Here is a 24,506-nt window from a genome sequence, read left to right as displayed (position 1 = left end):
TCCTTGTGTCTCAGTTTTTCTTGGATGTTCTTTGTGACCTGGAAACCTTTTTTCCCCATTGTTCAGCAGTGTTAAGTGAGCAGAGCATTGTTTTCCTTCCTTCCCTCATTCCCTGCTCTGTGACTGCTACTCTTTGCTTTCTGTTTTGACCTTCAATGTCTCTCCATCCTCTCTGTGTCTAATTAACACCAATCAACTTAACTAAAGCAGAAGCCTTCTTTTAAAGACATTAAGGGGATGCTGAAAGTCAAAGAGAGAGCACAAAAACATTCACAGTGAGCATAAAACCCCCCAAGGAAAAGAGAACCAGAAAAATGGGACATATGTGAGTAGAGTTTATAAATGCTAACAGTTTGATCAAGGGAATAATAAATAATGTTGGTAAAATGAAGCACTGGTTATTACCCTGTTGTTGTGTGTGTTGGACCATTTTAAGTTAGCAAACGTCTGTTAGATATATAAACTTCATGACATTTCAGCAGAGTATGTGCTAAGAGAGCATTTGTGTGAAAATTGAGGGTAGCATGCTGGTGGATGCTGGTGCACATTTGTGGTTAGCACTATCACTTAACAACGAGAAGGTTGGTTCAAACCTCCTGGTTGATGCTTCTCTGTGGATTTCTTTAGGTACTCTAGCTTTGTCCCACTGTGGGTCGTGTTATGCTAATTGGTAATTGGTGATTCAGTGTGGTTGTGGGGAGTGTGTGAATATTTCTCTCTGTGCTGACCCCCAGTAACTTGGATTGGATTTAATCAAGTTGTTTGGTATATCTCCAAAAGTTGATTCTGTTCTTCTGGACGTAGCGTTTTCAGTGGGAGAAACGTTTCGTCACTCATCCAAGTTACTTCTTCAGTCTCAGCTGACTGCAGGTTTCCCCAATCTTATAAACAGCACATTTGCATAATGACTGAAACCAGCCCACTGAAGGAACAATGGGCTGGGAGGTCAGTTCCTTAATCATAATTATGCAGATTCTCATGACCATTGATCAACAACCACTGATCAATGGCCATGAGTACCATTCACAGAGAGTTGGGGGATGGCTGCAATCACAGCATTGTAAGATGTTGACAGATGCATCCCAGTCATGGAAGCGTTGGAGGTAGTCCGTGAGAGATTACAGGATGACCCCAACCTCAGCAACAGGACCACTCTCAGCATCGACCAAGTGTGTTTGCTTTTGGAACTGTGTCTTCATTCCACCTACTTCACATACAAGGCTCAGTTCTACAATCAGAAACACGGGTGTGCCATGGGCTCCCCAGTTTCACCCATCGTGGCCAATTTGTACATGGAAGAAGTGGAAAAGAGGGCTTTGCTATCCTACCCTGGAACACCACCACCATTGGTTCAGATATGTGACTCTATTGACTCTCATCATCCACTGGAGCACAAACTGGGTGTCATCAGGACGCTACAACACAGAGCGAACACCATCCCCACTGACACAGCGGCCAGGGAGGCAGAAGAACAGCACATCAAAAGGGCCCTGAGTAAATGTGGTTATCCCAGCTGGACTTTTGTCAAAGCTGGGAAGGCACCTAAAGAAAGCTCCAGCCGATCCAGGAGAGAAGGACAACCGCTGCCCAAGCGAAAACCTGTAGTGATTCCATATGTGTCAGGAGTATCGGAGCAGTTGAGACGCATTTTTTCTAAACACCGAGTCTCTGTGGCTTTTAAACCCCAAAACACACTGCGCCAAAAATTGGTCCACCCCAAGGATCAGGTCCTCCGACACAAACAGAGTAACATAGTGTACGCTGTTAAGTACCAGGAAGATTGCCAGGATTTATACATCGGGGAAACCAAACAACCTCTGGCGAAGCAGATGGCACAACACAGAAAAGCTACCTCATCAGGCCAGGACACTGCAGTCTATTTACACCTACAGGCCAGTGGACACTCGTTCAATGATGAGGATGTACACATCCTGGACAGGGAGGAACGAAGTCACTTGGATGAGTGACGAAACGTTTCTCCCACAAAACGCTACGTCCAGATGAACAGAATCAACCTTTAGAGATTTACTTACCTGGATGATTGAGCATGCATCAAGACGTTGTTTGGTATATTTTAAAAGTTTAAAGTTTAATTAGCTAAAAGACCAGCTGCTATAAACATCTTAAATTGCAGCATCTACAGTCATGTGAAACAGAACATTTTCTCAAAACTCTGGGCAGTCCTGGGAAAAACTAAGTACATCCTTACTGATCCCATACGCCTTGAGAGGAAGTAGCAGTCAGAGAGTTTCTGGTCCTACCAGAAGTGACATCCCAGCAAATTCCGCCCAAGTAAAGATTGTACAATGCTCAGGGAAATTGCAAAAAACCCAAGAGTTAGCATTTTGCCAGAGGGCTGCCAGAAGATGGGGCAGCCATTTCATCGACCATGAACTCCACTACATAACAAAGACTCAAATGCGTGGCCATGTGTCCGACAGCTAAAGCTTGGCCAAAACTGGGTCATGCAACACAACAATGATCCCTGGCACATCCCAAATCCACAACAAAATGGCTGAAAAAGAAAAGAATCAAGTTCAAGTTATTGTTGCTAATGGTGTTATATGAGTCATGAGGTGTGCTTAGTCTTCCACAGGATTGTATAGAGTCCATTTCCAAAGTTAATGAGATGACAGTTCTGTCTGATAGGCCATGATGAGAGCTATTTCTGTGGCTGACAACACCATGCAGAATACTGAGTTAATAGGTATGATGTTCAGGTGGCGGTGGACAGACAAACTGGCAAAATGTTCATGTTGGCTGTCTGACCTTTATCCTTGGGACTAAACCCAAGATACTCTCAAACAGATGAAGAGGCAGATGTCTTTAAAAAAATGTAGACTGTATTAAGCTGCTGCAGGGTCATCAGGATGGGCTGTTAACTATCAGACTGCCTGGATTGTTGGTTTCTTTTGTCCAGTTGTACAGTAAATGTAGATTTATCCTACTGTAAGACACACACTTCTCCTCCACACAAATCAATTTTACCTATTTATAGAGCATGACTACATTACTAAACACTGCGTTTGTGTGTCCGTCTGCCAGGACTCCAGCAGTGGGCAGATTGAGAAGCAGCATGTTGTTACGTCAGGACAGATTAGTTTAGAAACCTGCAGAGAGCACACACACACGCACATAGTGATGTAAGCACAAACTGTTCTTTCTGTACAAAATCTATTGTAGTTTTATTCTATGTGTGTGTGTGTGTGTGTTGATTGGCAGCAGACAGGTGTAATGTCCTCACTGTAACAACATATTCTTTTTTCAGTTAGAGCAGAGATTTGACATCAATATTTAATTAAGATCACATTACGTGTGGATTAATTATTTAATATGAGGTGGGGATGAAACTGTTGCTGAGAATGTCAGTATCCCCCTCTATATCATATTAAATCGAAGCCTGCAGCCAGCCAGCTTACCTTAATAGATAAAAACAGCTGGCCTAACATCCTAAATCCGCTAACCAACATCTGAAAGCTTGTGAACATGTAATTCTGTCTTTATTCTATACAGCAGCAAAAACAACATGACATAATGTCACATGTCAGAGTAGCTCTGAGGTGGAGCTGGAGATCGCAGTGTTTATGACAAGCTAAGCTAACCATTTTCAACCATAGACAGTATAAATGGCCACCCAGTGATTTGTGAAATCAAATATTAAGCCTCAACTCTAAATATTTAAAACTTAAAAATTAGTTTAGTGTTGTACAGGCGGTATACAAAGTGGAAGTAGCTACCATGAAGTCATCCACTTGTTTGTGAGGTCCCATTTCGAAGTCTCGAGATGAGTTTTTTTTTTACTGTTGCCATCTTGATGTTTTGAAACCACATTTGATGAGAAAAGAACGGACAACAGTGTGAAATCACAGTTCACCATAAATAACCCTACTTCTGAAATATGGTGTGACCAAAACTTACACAATGGACTTTTGTATTACTTTTGAGTACAATAAAACTGGTCATTTGTCACAAGGGGTCACTACAGCGTATAGCTTTGTGTGTTTGATTTAATTTAATGCCAGATGTTCTTCTTGATTCAGTTGTGTAGGGGACTTTAATCTTTTTTTTTTTTTTTAAGTATGACCAAAAGTGAGTGACTGAGCCAATAGAAAATGTTTTACAGAGATCAGTTGGAGGGCTGTTTCTCTGCTGTCTTCTATAGATCAATAAGTGTTTTTTACAACTACAGTTATCGCCCCTGTGATTATTAAAAACATTACAGGTTTAATGCGCATCCGCCTTAAAAGCCTTGTCTTTAATATACGGAAGTTTAAGTATAAAAAATCATGAAGAAAGAAAAATATAAGATATTAGTTTAAAGGAATCAGCACCACTTGGTCATATTTACTGTCAGAAGCATAGGCTGAGGAGGAGTAGTGGCAGCATTCTTTCCTTCTAGCTTAATAATTAACTATAGGCACAAACAGAGTTCCAATTAATTTGAAAGCCTTTCTCTTAGCTGTATCCTCCCTAATTGGAAAAGTCAAAAAACTGTTTTAGCTGTTGTTATTTATCATCTAACTGACCCTTACTTAGAAACTCTTTATGATTTCACAGACTTTTTCTCTGATTTAGTGCTCAGTTCAGACGTGATCATTCTAATCTTTCCCCTCACACCCATTTGGTTGTGGCAGATGGCTGTCCTTCCCTAAGCTTTGTTCGGCTGCAGGTATCTTCCTGTTAAAATTTAGTTTTTGCTCACCGCTGTTACCAAGAGCTAGCTCCTTGATTTTTGGGGGTTTCTTTCTAAGTTATTGAGTCTTTACCGTACAATATAAAGCACCTTTATGTAACTGTTGTGAATTGAATAATACACTGTAAAATAAATAAATAAATAAAATTGAATTGAATTATTTAATTTTAGCCTTCAGAAGTCATCAGAAAAATATTTAATGAGGTCACAGAAGAAGGGAGCTGAGGGCTGTTTTCCCTTTGATAGAGCTGGAAGTTTTTTCATAATCACATTAGTTGTCCCCTGCTGGCCCATTCTTCCAGATTTGCTGAGTGTTTTTTTTTTTTAGACAGAGAAGCTATATTTTGTAGCTAATCTTGTAACAGAAACACACCAGAGTAGCAGTCTCTCAACTCACAGCAAGAAAGGCACTTCCAAAATGTCAGATTATTCCTTTAAATGAATGTAGCTGCATCAGTGCAGTCATGACATTACTGCTGATACATCTGAAATAAGACTCAGAGTAAGTAGTGTTTGCTTGGTAGTTTTGATAAGCGAATGTTTCAGATAATGCTGAAGCACATACACATTGTTCGCCCTGACAACAGTGTGAAACAGTCCTACCGTGTTGACCCTCGCATGCGGTGTTATGTGACTTTAGCAGTGACTACGAGGGTATGTGGAGTAGTTAGCTACATGCTTCCTACAGTGCATAGCACTAACAGCTAGCCACCTCATTACTCCCATTCTGTCTGCTGTGATTTATGGTGTTACCTGTGTATGTGTGTGTGTGTTTGCAGCTGCTTCCAGGTTGTTTCAGGAAGTTTTAATTAAATTTCTGTCATGTGACAAAAAGTAAATGTTGACAGTAATGAAACGTGATTGGGTGATTATTATCAGAAACATAATTGACACATACACAATTGTGTATTTGTGTCACTGTGTAAAAAGAACAGAAGCGTATGAAGGAAAAGTTGGCTGTATATGTGGGTGCGTGTTTGAAAGGAAAAAGTGTGTGCATGTAAATAGGATGGCAGTGATGAAGTGTTTCCGTGCGACTCATGTCTCTGAGGTATCACAAACACACACACACAAACACACTGAGATTTTGAAGGTCACACTGCACAATACACTCTCACTCGCTGTGTCGTCAGTTGAGAGACTGTGGAAAGTTGTCAAGAGTTCCACCTGTGAGACAGACACTCAGACCACGTCCACACTAATCCAGCTGGTTCTGAAATTATTGTCCATGTTTGGGATTTTTGTGCTCTGAAACAGCTGAAACAATAAGAAAAACATATTATCTTTTGGTCTGGGTTGGTCAGGAGCAATGTGCAGGACGGAAGACCTTGTTTGTATGCTGAATATCATGTGATTAGCATTCAGGGGAAAAGACTGCAATAATGCCTTTCGCATACACAAAATCATAAAATCTAATGTATAGTCCGCTGAAATAGAGTAATTCTGACAATCCTTTTATGGAAGGATTATTCATTGAACTGCTTATAAGCTCAGAGACAACCAGAGGACACTTCAGGAAGTCACTGTCCTTGAGGCGGTCGGGCATATAATGTTTTGTAAAATGGCAAATTGCAGGTGGTGAAAAGATAGTGATGGATACTCATATGTCATCTCTTTAAAGCTTGCCTTCTCTCATGCTCATCGCAGAAATAATTTTTTAATATATAGCTGATCTCACAATTTAATACTTGTCATTGACATGTTCTTATATTTTTCATCACCATATAATTAAAAGAGCAGAAACTATTGAATTGATCCCACAAGTTCTTCTTGTTAACGTACAGATAGTAACTTCTGTTCTGCTGCACTCAGACATAAAATTGCTGTTTTGCTGATCATAAGGCCATGTGAGAGAATCAGTATAGCTACAGTATTGTGCAAAAGTATGGAGTGACCCTGGATGTCTTTATATTTAGCTTCCCAGCAGCCAGATTTTGTTGTGATTTTTAAAGTAGTCTTGAGCAATACTTCTCCAGGTTTTCTTAGGGTCTTTCAACGTTTTTATTCCAATACTTTAAGATGATTTTTAACAAGCAACTTTACATTGATATATGAGTCATTCAAGCGTGAAAAGGGCACCTAACCTAAGAGATAAGCCAGTGTCGTGTCTACACTACACAGACAACAAAGCAAAGAACCAATCTGAAATCTTATCATGAGGCACTCTGTTGCTAGCAGCCTGTCACTAAAACTCAGAGTTTGTTCCCATTTCTATAGTAGTATTTATGAGTAATTCCAAAGATAACACAAGTAACTGGCATAAAATTGTATGATGATTTTGAAGGCACAATTAGCTGAAACCTTGGTGTATCCCAATATGGTGTGCAGTGTGTTCTCAAAGGATTTGAGGAAACTGGACAAGTGGAGGACAAATGAACATGTGCGGGCCTAAAAACTATCAATTAATCCACCAGGTGTTCACTGAAGCCTCATTACAAATGGTCTCAATGGAAACAGGGAGAAACGGCTGAGATAGGCCAAATTACACAAGAACTGGACTGAAAATCTGTGCCAACAAGTCTTATACAGTAATAAATCCAAATTTGAAATTGTTTGTTCACATTGTCATTAATATGTAGAGGGGAGTGGGAGCCGTGTCAAAATTAATGAAATTTTGAATACAGAAAAAATTCGTATTGGTAACAACTTCATTTTTCAGCTTGACAATGATTATAAACACACGGAAAATCCAGTAAGAATATACCTGGATAGAAAATCGCAGAATACAGATCTCTGGTTTGGAGCTGCATTTCAGTCAGTGCTGTGGATCTTGACAAAAGTAGAAGCAATCAATCTTTAAGTACCATCTGATTTTGATTCACCATACAGGACCATCTGGGGAACATCTAGATTAATTTTTCAGCATGACGATGATCCCAAACACACTGAAAATGTAGTAAAAGCATACCTGGATCGAAAAACACACAATGGACCACTGTCAGTAATGGACTGGCCTCTCCAGAGCCTGGACCTCAACACTATTAAAGCAGTGTGCGATTTTCTTGACAGAGAACAGAACCAAAGGCAGCCAACATCCAACGAGTCCTTCAGGAAGAAATTAAAAGAAAGATTGTCTAAAAGAGTTCAGACTGTAATGAAGAAAACGTGGTCATACCAAATAATATAAAGAAAAGAAGGTTAGCCTAAGACTTTTGCACACTACTGTACATGTTGATGAAAACTATGGTCTGTGGTTTGATACCTTCACATTTTAAACAAGCGATTGTGGAGAATGTGTTCAGGAAGCTGGCGTGGTGAAGGATAAATATGTTATTCTGCTTTATTATTACTGTCAACAACTCTGAAAATCCAAAACCAATGCTTCTGACACTCAAGAGACAGTGTGTTACACTGTTTCTGCAACTTCCCCAATCTGATCCACCATTCAAACTCTGTTTATGCATTTATCAGCGGACAGGGAGGAAACATAGTAGATTCGAACTTCTTTCCTTTTTGAATTCTGCCCCTGCTTTTGTGTGTGTGTAGAAAAAACGGTAGTCTACTGTTAATCACATATTTTAAACAGGTTTAACCTACTCTGTTATTTCACTACTATAAATTTAAAAAATCTAGTAAAACCCCTGGACCTCTGCTTCAAGTCCAATGTTTCCTTTATAGAATACACATTTTTCTGAGGAGGCTCAGTAATGACACAGAGCTAATTATCGCATTTGCTGGAAACCCTCTTCAGCAATAGAATAATCCACATTTTATACTGTAGAGACTGTTTAATCCTCTGACCCCCAAGACAGAGGGATGGTGTGTACTGAGTGAAGCTGTGTGCAGTAGTATGGCAGTAGAGGTTTCTGGACGTGTGTTAAGCTCCTTGGCACAAAGACATGAGCTATACCAAGCTTTATGCACACAGTGCCTGTTATCAGTTCATTTTTGACTATGGTAAAGGAGATTCATTGCTCCTTTTTGGCCGTTAAAGTTGCATGTTTAGCAAGTAACATGCACCAAAAACAAAAGAGTAAAGATTTGTTTAGTGACTTGACTGGCCCTGTGTTGACACACCTGCCACTCAGTCAGGACGACTGTGTGTGTCAACAGGAAAACATCAGTAAAGTTAACACCATAAAACACAAAGTCACAATGTCCTCAACATGAAGGTGACGGGTGTTCCGTATATAGAAAAGGTGGCACATTTTCACACTTAACATCCTCTCCTCTGTGATGTCATTCAGTCTGCTATAAACTTCAACGCGCTGTCTGAAATACCTTTAGAAGAGGAGAAACTTAAACTGTCTGCCAAGGTGTGCGTTTCTGCTTTTGTCTTGTGTTTCTTCCTCCATTAGTTAAGTGGAACAACTGTTGAATGTTTGATGAGTCAGCATGTTGAGAAATAAATGATGCCATAGTCATCTTCTCATCTATTGGGCAAAGTAGATGCTTTTTTCTGGCCTCAGCTTTGAGTCCTTAGCTTCTGTTACTGTGAATAAAACTGATGCGCATTTTGGCCGGTTGATATCTTAGACATTTCCACTGGGAGTCCGGTGACTGAAGATTGGCGGTGTAACCTGTTGAGGGAGGCCCCACTTTGGTGTGCTTTGCAAATTAATTATTTACTAGGCTGAATTTGCAAGGAGGCACAACACTGATTAACAAAGTAAAATGACAACCAGACATAGTAACTCATCTGGTTTAAGAGCCATCACAGTTCACATGTTATTCCAGGGGAACAGGCTGTTTCACGTTTTGCGTTATTTCATTCTGTCGTGTTTCTTCATGATGATTGACAATGACAAATAAAGAACGTGTAACCTTAACTTTGATATCAAAACTATCAGAATTATTTTCTGAAATCCAATAAGCTGAGGTACAGTAGGCTGTAGCACTGCTAATACAGTCTCTCTCTACTAGCTCTCTTCTCTCTTTTCTAGTAGCAGAAGTTACAACCTGTGTAAGCTTGGACAGCTATCTCCACACTGGATGCCCCATTTTTGTTGAAGTTCTGTAGATACATGGGTTATAAAGAAAATTCATACTCAGATATTAATTGATGCTGAAATTAATGTTAATTTAAGATACACATTTCACATTACATAAGACAGACTTTTCCGACAGTATTGACAGGAAGAAGCCATCTATGCTTCCTCCAGCTGACTCACAAATTCACAAAGCACCACCGCAAACAGTCAGACAGACGGCTGCTGAACAACACTTTAGGAGGAATTTCAGAGCTGATTAAAAATCAGAGTTGATCCAGTTTCAACAACACTGAAGTATTAAGCAGTTATAAACATGAACCTGGCCAGTGCACGTATTACCATTAATTACCATTAGCAATTACCTAATAGCCAATAATATTAGTTAATGCTAACATAACATTAGCCTGTTATCATTAACTAACTAGCGGACTGTGGTTCAATAAAAGGGATGATTACTCTAGACTGAAGGGGATGCAGATAGAATATTGAGCCATGAGATTTGGAGAGCCGGAGCGCGTTGGTGGCCGTGCAGAACAGCGGGGGAACTGTAGCTAAACCGAGCAGAGAGTCCAGACTGTGGAGGACTAATACTTGGTATGTACTACCATCAGTGGTATATAATTGGTGTGAACTACCATCAGTGGTATACAATTGGTGTGTACTGCCAACAGTGGTATATAACTGGAATATACTACCATCAGTGGTATATAACTGGTATAAACTACCATCAGTGGTATATAATTGGTGTGTACTACCAACAGTGGTATATAATTGGTGTATTCTACCATCAGTGGTATATAATTGGTGTGTACTACCATCAATGGTATATAATTGGTGTACACTACCATCAGTGGTATACAATTGGTGTGTACTACCAACAGTGGTATATAACTGGAATATACTACCATCAGTGGTATATAACTGGTATAAACTACCATCAGTGGTATATAACTGGTGTGTACTACCATCAGTGGTATATAATTGGTGTATTCTACCATCAGTGGTATATAATTGGTGTGTACTACCATCAGTGGTATATAACTGGAATATACTACCATCAGTGGTATATAACTGGTATAAACTACCATCAGTGGTATATAACTGGTGTGTACTACCATCAGTGGTATATAATTGGTGTGTACTACCAACAGTGGTATATAACTGGTGTATTCTACCATCAGTGGTATATAATTGGTGTGTACTACCATCAGTGGTATATAACTGGAATATACTACCATCAGTGGTATATAACTGGTATAAACTACCATCAGTGGTATATAATCAGTGGTATATAATTGGTGTGTACTACCATCAATGGTATATAATTGGTGTACACTACCATCAGTGGTATATAATTGGTGTATACTACCATCAGTGGACTGCAATGATATTCTGAAGTGCTCACACACACTCACAGAGAGGTCAGAGGAGTTTTTTTAATGAGGAACAGCCAGTCGAGTGAGACGACCGTCAGTAGATGCTCAGAAGAGTGCAAGTGGTAATCTCTATTATTAGACTACAGATTATACTAAATGAGCTACAACTGCAGACATGCAGACATGCACACATACACACACTTATCTTTGGATTATAATCCCAGGCCCACAATCTCCGTCTGGCTCAACCAATCATGTCCCACCAAATCCTGCACAGCCTGCTGGGTAACCTACATTCAATAGTGTGTTTATCTGTGTGTGTGTCTGCGTGGGTGTTTGTGTGTGTGTTTGTGTGTGATTGTTGGTGGTAATCCCCAACAGTCTGTAATAGAGGAACATCTGGTTTATCTCATTGACCCTGAGGTTTCCTTTTTTTGGGAGGTGAAAAACAGAATATGAAAAAAAATAACATTTACAGATACTTTTATCTGTAAATAATTAATGTACATGTCATTAAAAAGACCTCAACTAAATGAGTATCATATCCTAAAATTAGCCTAGTGGGGAGCTTTTGAGACAGAAAAACAAGAACAACACCTTTAAGAGAAACTAGTCTACGGTGGTGCTGTTTTTCTTTTTTCACCTCAGAATGTGAGCTTTACAACATAAAACATTTCATTCCAACTGATTAATGTTCATAACTGTGTTGATTGGTCTAATGATTTCACAGTATATTTCTTCCTCTAAGTCTGCCTGTGGCTGATGGGGACAGGAAAGCGGTTCATTAGTGTCGGGGCCCTGGGGTCTCGGGTGCCTTTGTTAGCAGTAGCAGTCAGTGCTAGCAGTGCAGTCCTGGATTTTAGTGTGGAACTGGAGGTTCACCTTGAGCAGTTAGTGTCAGGTCCTGATGGAGGAGAGCAGCTATTTAAAGACAGAGCTGAAGTCACATTGTCCTGAAGTGAAGGTTGGACGTATAAAACAATCTCGCTGCGCCTCCTGTTACAAATACGTATGTGTTTAATCTGTACAATATCATCTCAGTCATAAACATGAGAGGATTAAAATTCATACAAACACACCCTGAATCTAAACATGAGCCAAATAAAATCCCTGAAAACAGTCTGAGTTCACAATGAGAAACAGTTAATAAATCAATAATAACTATAAGAAATAATCTGATTAATTAAGGCAGTTATCATAATGACCTTTTAATGTGGGCTCCCTTATTAATCTGAAAAGGGGATGTGATAAAATAGATTAACAGATGTGACCTACACATGCACAGGTTATGTTTTTACTCGAACACTTTTCTGCTCATTCACCCTTTCACACACACTCTCACATCAGTGACAGCGGTCCTGCAGTGCAAGACTCTTGCCTGCTACTGTGAGCTGCTTTAGTCCTTTTTCACTGGAGAGTGGCTGGCCTGGAAAATCTCCAGTCACTAGGCGAAAATATGAATTCCCTGAACAGCTGACGAGTGGTTGCTGGAAGGTTGCTGAGTGAAATTGGTTGCAATGAAGGTGCAGCACCAAAAAACTGTTTATGATTGCTCTGATCACCAGCGGTTTGCATGGAAGATGTTGACTTGTCTGGAAATACTCACCATTTACTAGAAAAAGAGCTCCACAAACTCAAAACGGAGATTGTTCACCTTAAGAAAAAATATTCATTACCAAAGAATGGTCTCAGCCTCAGCCACAACGCTGCCAGTATAAAACAATACTTCTATTGGGGCTGTCTCTTAACTTATCAAAAGAGAACTGGTGATATCTGATGACATATCAGCTGTCAACATAAATATGCTTAAATGGACGATTTTCAATTAAAATAACCCTCAGTTGACCTTTTTTTTGCTCTTGGCATGTACTTTCAGTGTTTGCAAACTAGTCAGTAACTTACATGCAAAGTACTGGCAACTGTGGCAATCTGCTTGTGACCAAAGCAATTACATGGAGGTTTTCAGTGCAGCACTTTATACGTCTTTGCTACCACTCACTCACCTCAGGCCTTAGTTTCAGTGGCTGTCACATCACGACTGCTGGTGTTTCATATTAAAATCAATTTTTTTGTGTGTGTTGGTTTCTATGTGGTTGGGTTATATCTGGACCTCCATCAAAAATAGTGACTCAAAAATGTGTCTGTGATTTTTTCCACCAATCCATGATTTTCACATCTGAAGATGTCTGCATGTTGTTTATTTGATCTCTGCAGACGCCCACATGCAAAATCTGACGCCGTGTGCACCGACTGTGCTCGAGCTTCAAAAGCAAACCGGACACTAGCTTTGTGCTCCATATGTACTTCGTGATGTTTAGATTAGTCAAGCAGTTTGTAAATGCGGTTTGCTTCAGGAGGCCGTGATGCTGTGTATTCATTCAAATTAACTTTTGTGGTAAAAAAAAAAAAGTTTGAATACTTACATTGCGAGGCATTTAGTGTGCTTTGGAGATTGCCGGAAAATAGCAATGGCATAAATAGTTTTAAAACTGTGTGTTTATTAATCTAAACCTGCTGAGAGGCAAACAGTAGCTCTTCTTTTGACAGTGAAGTGAATAAAGAAGATTTTATCTTTTTTTAATGTAGGAGAAAGAGAGGTTTTAGAGACAACACGGACAGAAAATTGAGCATTTGGGCAGAGGACAGTGTGCCTGCAGGCAGTCATTCATGTGAGTGCTTGTATCACTCATGAAGTGAGGACCTAAATCTGTTTGCACAGTCACACTGTGGGCAGAAAACAAGTCTACATAAATCATTACATTTCATAGGGGAAGACATAGGGGAAGTTAAGGATTAGGGAAAGTCTACAGGAAATGAATGTCAGTCTGCACGATGTCCTCTAATGTGATGGAAAAACAACTCTGTGCGTGTGAGTGGACTGACCACAGTGACATCACCGGCGGTGTTTTTACAGCACAGCGTTTCTCTGACAACCGCAAAACAGTCACACAGAAGTCTGCACTGTCTGCAAACGTGTCATTCCACCTGTTGGAGCTTTTCAATGGGCTGCCGTGACTCCTTAATTCCCTTGTTTGTGTCTCTTCCTCACAACTCTAAGGATGGAAGAAATTCATTTTCCTAATGAGCAATGGGCTTTCGCTTTGGGCAACAACTTAACTTTCCTATAATGATGTGTAAAAACAAAAAGAGCAGCCGTTGTGTTTAAATAAGAGTGCATTTCATGTGATTTCTGCTCCTCCAACACTTATTATATTACAAGTCTGTTGTGGCCTCATGAAAAACGATTCTGAGAAATAACAATTATTATATTTTTACTAATGTCCACAGAGGGATTTTATTTTATAATAATCCTTCACAGACCTTAAATAACAAGCTGAACTCAGCTTGTTGTTAAAGTAAGCAGAATATGTTAAAGTAAGAGGCTACAGTGCAAAAACAGTCTGTGATTAAACTCAGGTAAGAATTACTCATAACAACGTTTTCCAGTGGATGATTAAGAACAACTGGTGAGACATGTAGCTCCATAAGCATGTCTGGATTCGAAGCTTTAATTTTTGAGTTATTTTCAAGTCAAGCAATAATATAAAAGCTTCCTCATGTTTTTACATCTCTCTCTTCGTCTCCTTGGAGATGCTCACAAGATTAATATCCAAAGTGATGGTAAACCTCACCCGATTCCTTGTTATACATCTCTGGAGACAGGAGAAAACACGAGAGTAGGAATCACCTCGTGTGTCCTCACGGTGCGTTCAGGTTTCGGCCCGCTGCAGCTCTTCAGATTCACTTTAGCCTGAACACGAATGTGATCTCATCCCACTGGTAGTGCTGTGTGTGGCTTTATGTGAAATGCTGTTCATATACAGATATGGATGTGGTATTTGGCTAATTCCTGCACTGAATGCCAGCTCCAGCATCCAGGCTTAAACTTTCTTCTTGCTACAGCAAGCCATAAATCTTGGAGCTAGTCTGAAGAAGGGGTAAGGCTGATGCTCAACATAAACTAGAAGACAATGAAAACACTTAAAGAGAGCCAATCTGGCAGTGCACCACCTTTTATTCAAAGACTGGAGAACTTTGAGGCTTTTGATTTGCAAAACTGGAACTAGATTTCTTTTGAGACTATTTCCCATCATGTCCCAGATATAAATTTACAAGAACAAATATTGAAGACTGAAGTGGAAGCAGGGGCTTGGTGCAACATTTGACGGATGACTTCCTGTATGTGATTGATCTTAAGCTGTTAAACATTCTGGATTTTTGTAAGTTCAACATTTTATGGCCACCGTACACTAAATGATTAAATTGAAAAGAGCATGCCAGTTTCATGAGTTTACTGTGACTCTCAGTAATTGCCTGTGACTGGAGACTGGAATTGTTTGGAAACTGAAAGTGTAAGGCTGACATAAGTCACTTCTGCATAGCTTGTAGCATTTTAGCAAACATGTAGCACTATTGCACTTCTTGTGTCGACCTTAAAACTAGACTTTTAGGGGAGTATTTGGTTGGACATATCAAAAAAATAAATCCCCTCCCTAAAAAAATTTATGACAAAATCCCGACTTTAAGTAATTTGATTACATGTAAGTTTTGCACATAATTTTGTTACAAAAATACAATGCAACAGAATCTGGTCAAATGAAATATACTTGGTTGGTATAAATTCACTTTGTACTAAGCATATTTTATTTGATGATTCATTATTTGAATAAGCAAACCTTTGATTTTCTATATTTCTGCTGCATTATACTCAAACTTATCGCTTGATGTTTATGAATTTTAAGACTTTTTTTTGAGAGCAGGTCACTATCTTTGTGAATGAAAGGATTGAACAGTGTATAATAAAAACAGAAACAATGTATGTTCAGAACAGCAAGATTCTAAAAAATGCGACAAAATAAGCAGACACAATGAAAGCACAGTGAGTCTCATTGAGAGCATGTAAAAAAACATCAGTATGCCAAAATGCTGACATGATTAGTGGATTAGATTCTCATTTGCATGGTATTTAATTTAGCAGTTGTTTTCACCTCCTTCTAAAATTCTAGTGTCACGATAACGCTTGTCTTATTAATGAAAGATGAGGCTGAAAATCTGTTTATTTCAGTTATTTTTTGGATGATATAGAAACTTTTGCCTGTTTAATCCCTTTAGAAGCTAACATGACGTAACATTATAATGTTTTTTTTAATTATACTGTAATACTGTTACAGAACTGACTTGTGATGATGCTTTCAGTCAGATTGCTCTTTCGTGCATTACAGTGTTTTATTATTATGCTTGGTTGATTAGGTTAGGAACTGTCGTGGTTTTACACATGAATGAACTGAACTTTTAAACCGTTAAAAATAGATTTAAAACAAACCAGATGCAGTAGACCCGGCTTTTGTATTTTACGTGTTGACAACTGGAATCATTAAACATTGTTACAATGGTTTTGTTAGTTGGTCCCTAGCTGTGTTACAGCTTCGAACAGAAAAATTAGGCCTGAATTGAGCCTTTCTGGTAGCTCTTCCCCACAATAACCTCCATAAAGGCAGTGTTGAGCTTGTAGTTTCAGGTCAGAGCTATTCCACTTTTGGTTTTGAGGTTAGACATGAATTCGTTTGCTGAGAGTTGACCTGTACATTCTGCTGGAGGGAAATCGCAGCCTTCAAGAAAGCTCTCTGTGTGCAAATGAAAGAAAGAAAGAAAGACTAAGCAGATATTAAAACATTTATATGGAAACTGTTTGGTTAGACTGATTCGTCCAGTTCTGACCCCTCCTCCCCTCAACACAACAAAACAAGAATATATGTGAAAAATAGCAATGGAAAGATTTTTTTCTAATTTGACCTCTTTCAAAAGACAGCTGTGAAAATATGTGTAACGCATCAGTGTGCATCGCCTCAGAAACTGCAGTGAGGCAACAGTTTGTCACAGTGACATTTTTCAAGACCTTACAGCAGAAGAAGATACGGCCTGCACGCAATTACCCGTGTGATTAAGAATGTGTTTTACTTTTAAACAATGTGACACTGTTTTGCAGTGAGAATATACAATTTATATATTCACAAATGCAAAATTTGTAACGAGTTTGTTCTGATGTTGCATCTCAGATTAATTCAGGGACAAACATCACACTGTATCTAGTACTTTGTTTCAACATCTCTGCTGCTGGCTACCGCTTTGTATACTGTGTGTGTCTTTGACCACTGTTATTACCAGTTCCAAGCCTCGGGGTGAGAGACAGCCACTTTCCGATCTCTCTCTGTCTTTTCAGATCTCCATTAGTTTCTTTTCCCTGTCCTCCCCTGAGGTAACGCTGTGTGCGTGCACGCACGTGTGTCTATGCGGTGTCTCTTTCAGGGAACAGTGACATACATTGGTGCCCCTCGCCTCTTTATCTTTAACCCCAGCAGGATTCAGAGCTTTCCACTACTCAGACGAGCTCCTCATTTGTCCACTCGCAGAAATAAAAACACTGTGGGAGCAAGACAAGATCAGATTATATAAGATTTAACGTGGGGAGAACTGGTATCATCGGTTATATTGTCACATAAGCTGAAAAGCATCTCTGGTTTGAAAAAAAAAAACAAACTCTTCAGACCAGAATAATGGTTCATAAAAGATTTCATACATCACTGAACAATAACACACGCCTGGTGGTTCCTAAAAAGTTGACATACATTTTGTACATAAATGGCTTTTAACTAACAATAGTCAGTTAACATTAATAGTAGTGCACATGTTGAGTGAAGCTGGCAGTGGCTTGAGCAGGACCTGGGCATTGTACGGCCTCCGGGCCACATCCGGCCCTTTGGTTACCCCTGACTGGCCCACATGAGGAAAATTGAAATGAAAAATAGACAGCTTGCGGTTTTCCCATTTCAACATCCAAACACTCCTTCATAAGCTCCATCAGGGAATGAATTACTGTTTTTTTTTTTTAATTTTGTGGGAAATGATTTTAATGGTGACTGCTGTTTTTCAAAGTTTATTTAGGTACTTGCATGCAAATGACTACAGCTTCACTGTAAATGCATTGAAATGGATGTTTGTGAGAGATGTGAGTTTGCGAGACCTGAAAAATGTCAGCTCGCATAAAAGAAAAACACTGATGCAGAATGTAGAATTTTTAACAAGACATAGACTTCAAAATATTTATTTAATGAAGGCAGAGGCGACATCATGTTAAAGATACAGATACAGGTACATGGGCATTGTACAGTGAAATTGGAAAAGAGCTTATGTCTCAGCAGATTAGCATCCATACATTCTTACTGCTTACTGTATTATTTAATTCCACAGAAATTAAATTAAATTCCACAGAATTAAATAACACAATAAACACGTAATATAATAAGATAGCTAATTTAAATAGTGAGCAAAATAGTGAGTATAATAATATTAAAATAGCAAATATGAATGTATAAATACTCATAAATACACATACAGATCTGCAGGATATTGCACTTGTTGGTAGGTAGCAGCAGCCATGGAATGTGGGTGTTATTGAATATTTTACCGTTTTGTACTAGATGTAATGTTACATTTGGCACCATTGTACTGAATATTACACGTTAGTTTGTGGATCGGATTAATGGGAAGAATTTAAGAGTTTGAATGAGGGGAAAGATGCAAGAATGGCTGACCCAGAGTAGGAATCGACATCTAAACCTTTGCTAGCTAAGCTAAAAAGTAACAAGGACTTTTTTTTTTTACCAAGCTTCACACGTCCATGGATGGAGCAGTCTAGGCCAGCTTAGTTATTCTGTCATGGGGGATTTAACAAATGCCCTGATGGGGGGAAAAAGCATTTTGAGAAAGGGATGTTTTCCCTTCCCATTGTCGCCAGTAAGTTTATGCTCTGAGTAGTTTGTTGAGTCTTTTTCTGTAAAATCTTTACCTTATTATGTGAGCCCACTAAAACATTATTGAGAGGATGCTGAAGATGATAGAAGACATTAGTTATAAACAGAGAAGAGATTTTTTGAAAAATGATAGCTTGAAATTTGTCTTCTCAGTCAGGCTTGCACAAATAAGGTCAGCATGCATCACAGAACGAGACATACAGTTATGCAAAAATAAAAGTCAGAAGACTCGTTGCAGTTGTCTGAAAAACTAAGTCCTTGATTTAGTAGCTTGTGGAACCAACTTTAGCAGCAATAACTTGAAGTAATTGTTTTCTGTATGATTTTATTAGTCTCTTACATTTATGTGGAGCACTTTTATTCCACTCTTCTTTATAAGGTTGCTTCACTTCATTGAGGTTTGCTGCCTTTTATTTATGCACAGCTCTGTTAAGGGCCTTCCACAGGATTTCAGGACTTTAACCAGGCCATTGCAGCACCTCGATTATTTTCCTTTTCAGCCATTCTTTTGTTTGCTGGTGTTCTTGAATTCATTGTCCTGTTTGAGCTCTAGTTGTTGGACAGATGGTGTCACATTTGACTGCAAATACTTTGGTGTCCAGAGGAGTTCATAGCTGATTCAGTGTATGCAAGATGTCCAAGCCCAAATCATCACCCCTCCCCCAGCGTACTTGATAGTTGGTTCCTCAGGTTTCTAGTTTGTTCAGATGCAACTTTGTAAACCTAAGCTGTGCTGTCATGTTCTTTTTAGAGAGGGATGCACTGATTTTTTCACAGGGCAAAAAGAAGACAGTTTACATGAAGTAAACTGATTAAAAATACCCAACCAAATGAACCAAAAAAACCCAACACCAACACCATTTATTTGCATTTTTTTAAACATCGATGAGGTGAAGTGTTCCAATTCAAACCAGTTTTAGACTTTTCTAGGAATCTTTCCACGTCCTGAGAATATAACTTGTCACCTTTTACTTGCAACCAGATTTAAACATAAAGGGGTGTTTTAAAAAGCTATGAAGGGCCGACTGGATTTAGCTTCTTGGCATGACTAGTATAGACAGACACCTACTTGCTCTCATTAATGTCACTTGGGGTAGTTGTTCATGTTTCTAACAGTGGCCACTCATGTTAAAAGTGTGACCACTGGTAGAATAGAAGAAGCTCCAGCAGCCCTAATGGCGTTATTCCCATAGAGCACTGTTATAAAAAGGGTGTGTAAAACTGTTGACGCCTCCAACTGCAAAGAATTATTATGTTTTTGTATCAATCTTTTTAATCCATAGAGGTATTATACCTCTAATTGGAGCTTTATTTGGTCTGCTTCATCCCAATGTAAAGTTAAAGGCTGAGTGTTATGATGTCTGTTAGGTCAGTGATGCTCAGTGGGCTGCACAGTATGGAAGCGAGGGGGCAGGCGGGGTGTTGAACACTTTTAATTCAAATGAGTAGGTGCCATCTTTGAGTTTAGTATTCAGTTCTCGACATTCATTATGGTCTTGCACTTCTGGATTTAGCAGTCACGGTCTGAGATTCACACACTGACAGAGATGATGGACTGCATTTCACCGCAACATTAAGGACATGCAGATGAGGCTGAAACTCTGTCAGGTGTTTCTTTGAAGTCTTTTCCAGGTTGGTGAGAAGCTCTACCTGAACATATTTCTACTTTTCCTCATCAGTCACGAATTACATTGTTGCTTGACCGGTGTCAGTGTGTGTGTGTGTGTGTGTGTGTGTGTGTGTGTGTGTGTGTGTGTGTGTGTGTGTGTGTGTGTGTGTGCCTATGTATGTATGAGATTATAACCCACAGCTGGCCTCTCTGATTACTGACTGCCTGGTCAGCCTGGATTAGACTCATACAGACACACGCACACACACACACACACACACACACACACACACACACACACACACACACACACACTACAGCAGAGAAGCTAAACACACATTTAATTTGGATCTTGAACTCTCAGTTCACTGACTTAGTCTTTCTCTGTCTGCGTCTTACTTTGTGCGTTTGTGTGTGTGAGAGTGAAGATGTGTGCATGTATTTACCTGTGTGTGAGAGTGTGTGTGTAATTCCCAGCTCAATAGAGCAGATATATTTAATCCTTCCCTTGCTGAAGCTGATGTCAGCATGAGCTGGCTCTCTCGCTCTGTGTGTGTGTGTGTGTATGTGTGTGTGTGTGTGTGTATGTGTGTGCGTGTGTGTGTGTGTGTGTGCGCGCACACATTTTTGAAGCTAATTCATCACAGTGGCAGATTAACCAGCTGTCTGCAGAACATAAAGTCCACCACTAACAACCAGATGGAAGAGGGAGCGAGACAGGAAGTGTCTCCTGATAACTGAACCGTGACATGGGTTGTTTCGTGTCTCTGCCTTACACATTAGAGTGTTAGTCTCTATTTACCTTTACAGCGCTAAATTCTGCATTACCAGTGAGCCTAAGTATCTGCATCTAACAAGACACAGGGAAACTGTGCATGACAAATGAACAAAGAAAAATCTGGAAAGTAAAACTAAGGGAGACGTTTCAAGCTACGCTCCACGCCGATGGAGACTGAGCTAGATCTAAAACTGTCTTCCACCAGAGATCACTCCAGCTAGTCTCAGGCCACACCTGTTCTAGTGGCCAACCTCACAGAAATCCCATGGAGCTAACGGCAGTACGGCAGGCTGAAGTGGGCAAAGCAAAAGAACCCAAAAGGCTCAAATAGACAGACTTATCAGCCAAGGCAGAGCAGCATACCCATCTCCTCACTTTGGGATGCAGAACAGTCAACAAGCAGGCAGTTGAAAAGTTGAGGAGGTGGTTCAAGAACAAGCCTTCTAGTCACGGGAGAGGAAGATGAGCAACGCAGCAGGTGACTTTGAAACTAGAGAAAAAAGAAGAACAGCTTGATTCTGACAGAGGTTTCTTCCTGTTGAAAGGGAGTTTTTCCCTGCCACTTTCACCAAGTGCTTGCTCAAAGGAGGTTGTTTGATTGGTAGTTTTCTCTGTGTTATTGTATGGTTTTTACCTTAAAATATAAAGCCACTTGAGGCCCTTTCTGTTGTGATTTCACGCTACATAAATAAAATGGAATGGGATGAGCAGGGCCTTTACTTTTATTCCTCGAGCTGCAAACACCAAATACCTGTCCTAACATTATTTAAGTCAGATTTTTTTAATTTAAACTTCACAATGGCTCAGACTATATGAGTGTAATGTAACCTGTCACAAACTCACATGAAAGAAAGATTGTCAGCACTGTTTCACACATTTTTTTTGTAAAAATTTTATGTTTTTTATGTGCAGAAACTATAGTTTCACTCATAATGAGTTATTTTGTGCCGCTGTGCACACGGGCGAAATCGAGTGTCGATAGTAGAGGGAAGTAGACCTTGAGTTAGTGCCGAAATGATCGTGTCCCTGTATTTATATGAGTAATGTACATTGTGGCAGCAAACCAAACTAAATGAGAGGGTGTGTGGTTTATTGGAGGTCATGTGACTTGGCAGCGCTGCCAGGACAGCAGATGGACACAGTCATGGTTTGACCTACACACACACATATGTCATGCTTTCTCTCTCTCCTCTTAGTCATTACTTCATCACTTTCCCTGTGAGCGTTTGATGCTTCGCGCTTTGTTTCCGGTGTCATTCAGGCCTCACTCGTGTCTGTCCGTCCACCCGTCCGTCCCTCAGTGAGTCTTCCTGTTTAGGACATCCCGATGTTTGGTGTCACCTTCACGCTGGCGCTGCAGGCAGAGCTGCTATGTTGAATCACTTCAGTGTTATTTTGTGACGTTTCTCTGGATTTCTTTGCTAGTGACTTTAAGATAATCTCTTCTAGTAACACATATTAACTGGTGTGATTAGGAAATTTAAGTTTCAGTTTCTTTGAAGGTCATCTGAGTGGATTTGCAACTTATTTAATTGTTGAGAGAGTGACTCCTTACAGAGCTGGTAAACCTTTGGAGCTGGCACACTGACTCCTGATGTAGGCAAATTAAAATAACTAACCTTTTTGCACCGCTGTTTTATAGTTTTATATATTATTTTATAGCACATGCTTAGCTCATGTTCAGGTCAACAAAACCTGTATCATATGGTTTTTTCTGATAGTCAGCTCTTCAATTCAAAGTGTCAAAGCTCATTCAAGTTAAAATGAAAAAGTAGATGTCTTTGGTGTTTAGTTATTTTAAACATTAATGCAACTTTTGGGAGAATTATCCCCTAATAATTCCATGTTACATAAAAACTGAGAACAGTGATTGTAATTTGTGTTTCTCTCTCTTCTCTTCTGCAGGGATGAAGACTCCTCTCAGCCCCTCTCAGTTCCTGGACAGTGGGCACATCTTTGGCTTTGGAGGGATGTGTCAAGAGCTGATGGACATGCCCACACCTACATCCATCAGTCTCTGTGTCCCACACGCTACATCCTCAGGTGACTGGCTTGTTAAGTGATCGGCAGCACAGTGTATCTCTGCAACTCAAGGCAAACGATGTAGTTTTCTCCTCTCGTCCCTGCTTTTCTTTTCAGGTCAGAGCGGGACGTACTCGCTGTGTGAGGTGTGTAACCTGCAGCTGACCTCTGCTGCTCAGGCCCAGCTGCACTACAATGGCAGGTCTCACCTCCGGAGAGTGAGACAGCTGCAGGCTGGAGACAGCAGGCAGCAGTCAGCAGGTAATTCTCTTCTGTAATGTGACTGTCGTATCACAGCAGCGTCTGCATGAGTGCATGTAAAAATCCGCTAACGTAAGATTAGTTAAATAACTGTTAATTGTGTTCCCCGAGATCCAAACAAAGATTTGAATGGAAAGGAAACTAAATAATAATCAAGTGTAGCAGCAGCAGCAGAGATTATTCTTCTTATTGTCGGCTCTTTATATGTTCTAATGGGTCTTTAATGTCTTTGATATGAGTAGGGGCCCAGTCCAGGTCTCTTCCCCAGGTCACAGGGCTCAGTTCTCAGCCTGCAGGACTAACTCCGACTCCCGGCTTAAGTTCAGGCCTCAGCGCTCCTTCCAGCACAACTGCAGGTAGGACCAGGGCTACATCTTGTTTTGCCTCTCATTTTCAGTCATAAACTGACAGGCAGGTGATTTGTGTCCTGCGTGAGAGGAAATAACTAGTCTGTACTTTGCACTCCCATGCCAACCATCATGCCAGTTGTCAGGATACCCAGAGGGGCATTAAGAGCTAAATGGGACGTTAATTTGTAAAGTCTGACTGCTGTCTGCTGAGCAAGCGTGACTTTGGCTCATCATCATCAACAGCTGCTGCCCCCTGGGAGAGGTTACACTGTGTGTGTGCGCGCGTGTGTGTGTGTCTGTGTGTGAATGCTAGATTGGAGATTGAGGTCTGACAGGATAAACTGAACCCGCATCAAGTGACATCATCACTGCAGTTTTTTACGCAGTCTCTGTATGTTTAGCTCCGCCTCAGCATCTGCTAGTTATGTCAGCATTGTGAGCTATGCTGTGGCTGCTGTTGTACAGGCTGTGAGTCCATTCACTCTAAAATATCTCTGTTAAATTGATTATATGCAGTTCGTGACAGTTCCCAGTAGCTCTCAGTGACTTTTGTAATCGCCCGACTTGTCTTATAGTTAAAAAAGAAATGAATATATATGAATACCTCAACATTTTTATATAAAATAAAATGGTTTAATGGTTTGGTTTAGTTTAAGTATTGCCGGGGCCCAAATT

At 39.9% G+C, this 24,506-nt stretch overlaps 1 protein-coding gene across 2 annotated transcripts in view; it reads left to right on the top strand.

Moving 5' to 3' along the window:
* znf385b (zinc finger protein 385B) overlaps nucleotides 1-24,506 on the top strand; it is a 60,220-nt gene that overhangs the window by 2,695 nt on the left and 33,019 nt on the right. For both annotated transcript variants that reach the window (XM_085135372.1, XM_085135371.1), the window contains exons 2-4: nucleotides 23,104-23,241; nucleotides 23,338-23,481; nucleotides 23,724-23,837. In XM_085135372.1, coding sequence (XP_084991498.1) covers nucleotides 23,106-23,241; nucleotides 23,338-23,481; nucleotides 23,724-23,837 — 394 coding nt within the window. In that variant the 5' untranslated portion in view covers nucleotides 23,104-23,105. The remainder of the gene's footprint in view (nucleotides 1-23,103; nucleotides 23,242-23,337; nucleotides 23,482-23,723; nucleotides 23,838-24,506) is intronic.

The sequence above is a fragment of the Neolamprologus multifasciatus genome, chromosome 16, assembly GCF_963576455.1.
Source record: "Neolamprologus multifasciatus chromosome 16, fNeoMul1.2, whole genome shotgun sequence".
NCBI classification, from domain to species: domain Eukaryota; kingdom Metazoa; phylum Chordata; class Actinopteri; order Cichliformes; family Cichlidae; genus Neolamprologus; species Neolamprologus multifasciatus.
Note: the sequence above shows the minus strand (reverse complement) of the source record. Positions and strands in the feature narration are given on the sequence as shown.